Source organism: Microtus ochrogaster, linkage group LG1 (assembly GCF_000317375.1).
Source record: "Microtus ochrogaster isolate Prairie Vole_2 linkage group LG1, MicOch1.0, whole genome shotgun sequence".
NCBI classification, from domain to species: domain Eukaryota; kingdom Metazoa; phylum Chordata; class Mammalia; order Rodentia; family Cricetidae; genus Microtus; species Microtus ochrogaster.
The window spans coordinates 44,160,402-44,167,006 of record NC_022027.1 but is presented as its reverse complement, the minus strand read 5'-3'; the positions used below and the strand labels follow the sequence as shown (position 1 = coordinate 44,167,006).

Below are 6,605 nucleotides of genomic sequence, written 5' to 3'. Positions count from 1 at the left end.
TTTTTTGGAAACAAGGCTCTATTAAAGTTTATTTAAAACCATGCTCTTTCTAAAATGTTTGCCTGCAAACTGTATTTAGAGTTCTGTCAGGAATACTTGACCACATGGTCTGGACTCACTGTAGAACACATTCTACTGTCCTTTCTTTCATGTTTGAGAAACTCAATGCATTTTCCCCAGAATATAGTAAATGAACAGCTAACATGGACAGCAAGACCTCTCAGGGGGGTAGAGGTGCTTGCTGTCAAACCTGATCTCTCTCTCTCTCTCTCTCTCTCTCTCTCTCTCTCTCTTTCTCTCTCTCTCTCTCTCATAACCCCCAACACATACACCACCACCATCACCACCAAAAAATAAAGGCTATCTTAAGAAAAGGACATAGCTGTAATTGTTCTTCAAATTGCTTTTATTGGACAGTTGAAACACTAGTTATAAACAGCTAGTCCATTTTCACACAGAGGCTCAAGAGGCACACTGATAAACACATGCATTGAACAAGAACCATTATTAGTACATAAACATACTGGGATCTGGGCATGAAACTTTAGTATCAATTATATGGATCTAGACATTAAAAGTCTTCAACAGTCACACATATTTCCCAATTTCAATTGTATTAGAAACACAGCATCTGTTGCTAGAAGCTAATTGCTATCCTGGAAAAGAGAAGAAATGTCTGCACAAAGACTAGCTTTTAGCTATATCTCAGGTTTCAATTTTAGTAAAATGAAAACATAATTCTATCATATTTCTATTCCATGAATAAACATATGACAGTTCTTCAATGGCATAGTCACTCACACAGCATCAGCACTGTGTTTGGTTGACACTTTGGGGAAGATCACTCTCATTTGACTATGTACGTTCATTTGTTTTGAGAATTTCTATTATCTCTAGTGAAGAGAAATGAACAGTGTGATGATATGAGAGAGTCTTCTGTTTTGTGTTGATTTCATTGGTTAAATAAAGAAACTGCCTTGGCCCTTTAATATGACAGAAAATTAGGTAGGTGGCGTAAACAGAACAGGATGCTGGGAAGAAGGCAGTGAGGTCAGTCGCCATGATTCTCTTCTCTGAGACAGACATAGGTTAAGATCTTTCTTGGTAAGCTACCACCTCGTGGTGCTACACAGATTATTAGAAATGGGTTAATCGAGATGTGCGAGTTAGCCAATAAGAGGCTAGAATTAATGGGCCAGGCAGTGTTTAAAAGAATACAGTTTCTGTGCAGTTATTTCAGGGCATAAACTAGCCAGGAGTGTGGGAGCCGGGCTGGAATGTAGCCCACAGCTCCTTCTATAGTGTGAAACCTAACACACACAGTCTTATCCCACACCAGTGAACTCAGTGATGTGGTACCTAACACATATGCCCTTGTACTACACCAAGTCAACATGTTTTAGTTTTCCAAGTAGCATGGCGACTTTTGCCTAAATAGTTTTGTTTCTTAACTAGAACGTCAATTTTTCCATAGGATTGCCTTGTGGGATGCTGGAAGATAGCGGAGATAAAGACTTCATTTTCAACATTCTATCTTCCTCCTAACAGATAAGCTCTTCTTCAACAGACAACCTAGAATAATGAACTATATTAAAAAAATCACGGTTATAACAAATTACAATTTCCATGGCACCCATTTGGCTGACAAAACAGTATTCAAAAACATACTGTGTGTGATATTTAGGGTATGTCAAAAATATATTTATTTAATATGAATTATTCATTTGTTTTAACATTATGAACAAATATCCATAAAATAAAGAATTGTTACCAAACTTATCGTTGGAATTGTTTGGTTTCTTTTCTTAAAACTCAAAATCTAGTAGCAAGAAATTCAATAGGTTGTCTAAATAATTAGTTCCATGATGATTCCACTGATGAAAAAATAAATACAATGTAGAAATAAATAGCTTTGTAGTAAAATAGAAATAGTTCTGCCTGTTGTTGAATAAATAAGCAGCATTATCCATTTTGATACTAGATCTCCTGTGTGATCTAGTATGTGATGCTCTTAGCAGCCAGCAGCGTGTTCCTCAGAAGCATGGCGACAGTCATGGGTCCCACACCTCCTGGCACTGGAGTGATGAAGCTGGCTTTCTCCTTAACAGCTGAGGAGACAGAACATTTCTTCTTTTAAGTGTATCTAAGAATACCATCTTTTAAGTCTATTTCCTTATTATCAACATGGTTCCATAAACCTCCAATCATTTATAAGCTGAAGTAGGCTATATTGAACACACACACACATGAGCGTGTGTGCGTGCACACACACAAACACACACACACACACACACTTTTTTGATATCTATGTTGGACACAAAAGGATATACTCAATTTCCACACTTCAGTTTTATATGAACAAAAGCAATAAGCTATGATCAATGTGATTGCCTGACATTCATGCTATAACTTGTAGAAAAAAAAGTAGGCTTACAGAACAGAAGTTGGGCTAACATTACTCACACAGCTATAGGTAGTAACGTGGAGCCCTAAAGTGGGAACACGTTCATCTGATTTAGCTTAGATGCCATGTGCCAGGAGCCACAGGGCAGCAAGGCAAGGTCTTAAGCATATTTCAAGGTTGTCCCAAGTCTGGACATCAGGGGCTGCTGGGCTTGCTCACAGTTATGGGAGAGAGAGAAAGAGAGTCTCTGAGCACTGCAGGTTAGCCATAGCATAGCTGGCTTTGAGAGGGTGAGTCAGCCAGCCTACAGGATGATGGGAGCTGATTTGGGGAGGAGACAATTAGAGGATCTCTTATCTAACAGTTTCACTTACCTGACTCGAAAGGATATGAAATTGGTCATAACCGGAAGATGGGATGTAGGGACTCATCCCTCTCCTCTTTGACAGAGGCCCAACTAGGTTTGAAAAATTCTTTATTTCCAAATTGCACCCCTTCCCAGTATAGATGTATTATGGAAAAGTCCCCAGTGGCTGAAGGGAGAGCAATGAATACTAGGATGTTCTGAATAAAAAGAAACACACTGGAAGCAACTGTAACATACCCATTTTCCTACTTTTTTATTCAGAACGCTTACAGTATAAGTCCCATGTTACACTTCAAATCACAAAGCTGCTTACAAGCAGTATGGGCCATTTTCTTCCTCTGATGTCAGGTCCAATAAACCACTGGTCTACCTGAGTCGCACAATCTTCCTTTTGCAAATTGTGGTCTTTTAATCACATGCTTAGGGTTACATTCATGCTCGAAAAGTAAGAACTGCATTGAGGGATAGGAGTGGGAATGGGCGGTTGCATTAAACACCTGTATGACATCTTAGCTCAGAATCTGCACTTTTTGCCTAGGTTGCTAGTGGAAACCATACGTGCGCATCCTGTCCTGCCTCTCCTTCATGCAGATCTTCACCTGCCTTGGGTTGGGACTTCCCTGGACGTTAACAAGCTTTTATTAGCATTAGTGGATGTCTGCACATTACTCAGAGGGCAGAAGATTAAGCATTGCTGTGAACACAGTTGAACATCCAAGTACTATTTTCAATTATATTTTATGTATGAAACGAAGTGAATACACACAGAGGCAAGGTTTGTACACAGTGATGAGAGGGAAAAAATAGTAAATTTGATTTAAAAGCACATATTAAGTTTCTCTGACATTTTTTAATTTTCTTAAGAGAAGAAAGAAGTTTATATATATGTTGTTGGATGGTGTTATTGTAGTTTATGGTCTATTTACATAAGGAAGAGGAACACCCTTTTCAGGTGAGGAAACCCTAGCAGATGACGTCAGTGGGTAAAGGAAAAGTACTCATCTGGGAAGGAGTATCATTTATAGTCCTAGGACTCATGAGGCTGAGAAGGGAGAGTAACTTGCACCCAGAAATTCACAGCAAGTCTGGACAATAAAATAAGACCTTGTTTCTTTAATAATAAATATTTTCTAATAACAATTTTGTATAACCATCTCAAGGCTTTCATAAGTTATATGCTTGTGGAGTACCACAGATAGTTTGAGATGAGATTAGTCTTGAGAGAAGATAAAAATTCAGGTCATGTTTGATATTGTGAAATATATCTTCCTTGATCATGTCTAGAAAAGAGTAAGTTAATGAGCACAGAGTCACTAGAACAACTCATAGAACGTTTTCCTAAGAGCAGGCTGGCTTTGTACCTGCTTATAAAAAGGATGCTTCCAGTGTGTATGTGTGTGTGTGTTTGTGTGTGTGACTGTAGGCATGTTTATCTCTGTGTGTGTATGTCTGTGTATAGCTGTCTTTGTCCATCTGTGTGTGCCTATGTATCTGTGTGTCTCTGTCTCAGTGTGCATTTCTGTGTGTCTGTGTGTCTGTGTGTATCTCAGTGTATGTATCTGTGTGTATATCTGTGTGTCTGTATCTCTGTGTGTGTCTGTGTGTATCTCTGTGTATGTATCTGTGTGTGTCTGTGTGTATGTGTGTGTGTATATCTCTCTGCATGTGTGTGTACATCTGTGTGTATGTCTGTGTGTGTGTGTGTGTGTGTCTAATGTGTGTTTTGGAGGTTTCTTTATGCTTCATTGCAGAGAACACAGAAATATTATAGAGCAATAACTCCATTCAGAGACTAACTTACTGTGGCTCTACAAGTGGAGTAGTGTGTGTGTGTGTGTGCATGTGTTTAAGAGAAATACTGTGAGTCTGTATCTCTGTGTGTGTCTGTGTGTATCTCTATGTATGTATCTGTGTGTGTCTGTGTATGCGTGTATGTGTGTGTATCTCTCTCTGTGTGTCTGTGTATGTGTCTGTGTATATCTCTGCATGTGTGTGTACATCTGGGTGTATGTCTGTACAATTATACTGAAATAATTATAAAAAATGCCTGAGAATTAGGTATTAGATTGGTCAGTAAGTTCATAATCCACTAAAGAACACAGAGAAAAATCGAGTCAAATTCAATTTCATAAAATCATCATAGTTTTAGAGTTATTGAAACTGACAATTAAAGGAAATAAAATACCTGTTAGGTTCTATTATCTGTGTGCAACACACCCAGAAATAAATACTCGTTCAGTTCCATAACTGTGTGCAATGTGCCCTGGGGATAAGGCTTAGATAGAAGTGACAATAACAGCAAATTCTTGAAAAGAACTTTTTTAGGAAAAACAATAATTATAACAAAATTTCATTTGAATGACCTCTTCACAAAGCAGGTGTTGTAAAGTAACTTCTACATATTTTCTTGAACTTATGGGCATGGTTATACTGGCCACTCTCTCTAACATGCCTGCTCCCGATTCCACGTGGTGAACATATTTGTTCTTCCTCCTCAGTCTGGTAGAGATGTCAATAGAGCTGGTTAGCTCCCTGGGTTGAGTTAACTGTTCACTTATTACTCCATGAAATTACCGAATAGTGTTCAAGGTAAAGTCCCGAGAGCATTAGGATATCCTGTCTAAGCCGCTATGGCTGCTCCTTCCCCCCCTCTAGACTCTAGTGTAAACCCCTCGGTGTCCTAGACTGTACTGGAGAAAGACCTGTGCTTCCCATGTGAACAAGGTGGCGGAAATTTAAGGCCTGACTGAGGTAGGGAGTCATTGTTTTGAAGAGCTATATCATATGGAAGCTTCAGGTTGTCATTGTTTTGGAGAGTTACATCATATGGAAGCTTCAGGTTGCTAGGCAATCCCCAATGGGCAGGCAGTTTTGAAACCTCTACAGAATTACAGTTGGTAATATTTCATTGGCTAAATCATGTCTCACTATCACTGTTAAACTCTAAATTGTGGGATAAGAATAGTGGCATAGTTACTTTGCAAAGGGGATGTGCCAGGACACAGGAAACATGTGACCATGTTTTATAGTCTACAGTAGCAATGGTTGATGTCCCGTCTACCATTTCAGCCATACCATCTGTGGCCAGATTTATTCTTTAAAACAGGTCTGATCAGTTCACACATAGACATTAGCGGAATTGTTACTAACCTTAGGATAAAGTCAAAAGTATTCATCATGGCAGCCAAGATGTATTGTCCTCTGGTCCTATTTTCATATCTGATTATTACTGTTCCTACACATATTACAAACCAACCAAGACAGAGTCACAGAAAATTTCCCTTATGTAAGACATAGTTACTAACCCTTGGAACACACAGTCTTATAGAGATACATATTTTAAAAATGCAATTACTCAAGCAGTAATTGAGCGAAGGCTGTGGTGTATGCTAAGGTAAAATGTTTAGGGTATTGTGAATGAGTCGGGAGGACCTTCCTAACCTGATGTAGGTGTGGCACAGGGAGCCAGATTTTTCCAGGGAAGAAAGAGAGAGCTCAGGCAGCGCTCTTGTTAGGAGCAATCAAGATGGAAAAACAAAACAAAACAAATCTCTTGGGTGGAAAGAGGCTTGAGTCTGGGAAAGTCGCAAGAAGATTAGTGTTGCTCATCTATCGATAAAAGGAATCGACAGGAGAAGCTACGGAAGAGCAGGTGGTTTGGAGAGCACTGGCTTCATAGTAGAACCTAAAATCAACCACTCAAGTATTTCTGAAGGGAAGAATGGAGATAGGCTCGGCTTCATGCTCATTTCCATTATTCTCACTTGACGAGAACTGATTTTCGTATCAGCGTTAGAACATTAGGTATGGAGCAAAGGTTACTTCATGCTCAAA

The 6,605-nt window shown here is 39.1% G+C and overlaps 1 protein-coding gene across 5 annotated transcripts in view; it reads right to left on the bottom strand.

Annotated features, from left to right (window-relative positions):
• Positions 1 to 398: 398 nt before the first annotated feature.
• The window catches only part of Mthfd2l (methylenetetrahydrofolate dehydrogenase (NADP+ dependent) 2 like), a 93,052-nt gene continuing 86,845 nt past the window's right edge, over positions 399 to 6,605 (bottom strand). For all 5 annotated transcript variants that reach the window (XM_005359480.2, XM_026785320.1, XM_026785322.1 and 2 more), the window contains one exon: positions 399 to 2,108. In XM_005359480.2, the coding sequence (XP_005359537.1) occupies positions 1,996 to 2,108 (113 nt within the window). In that variant the 3' untranslated portion in view covers positions 399 to 1,995. The remainder of the gene's footprint in view (positions 2,109 to 6,605) is intronic.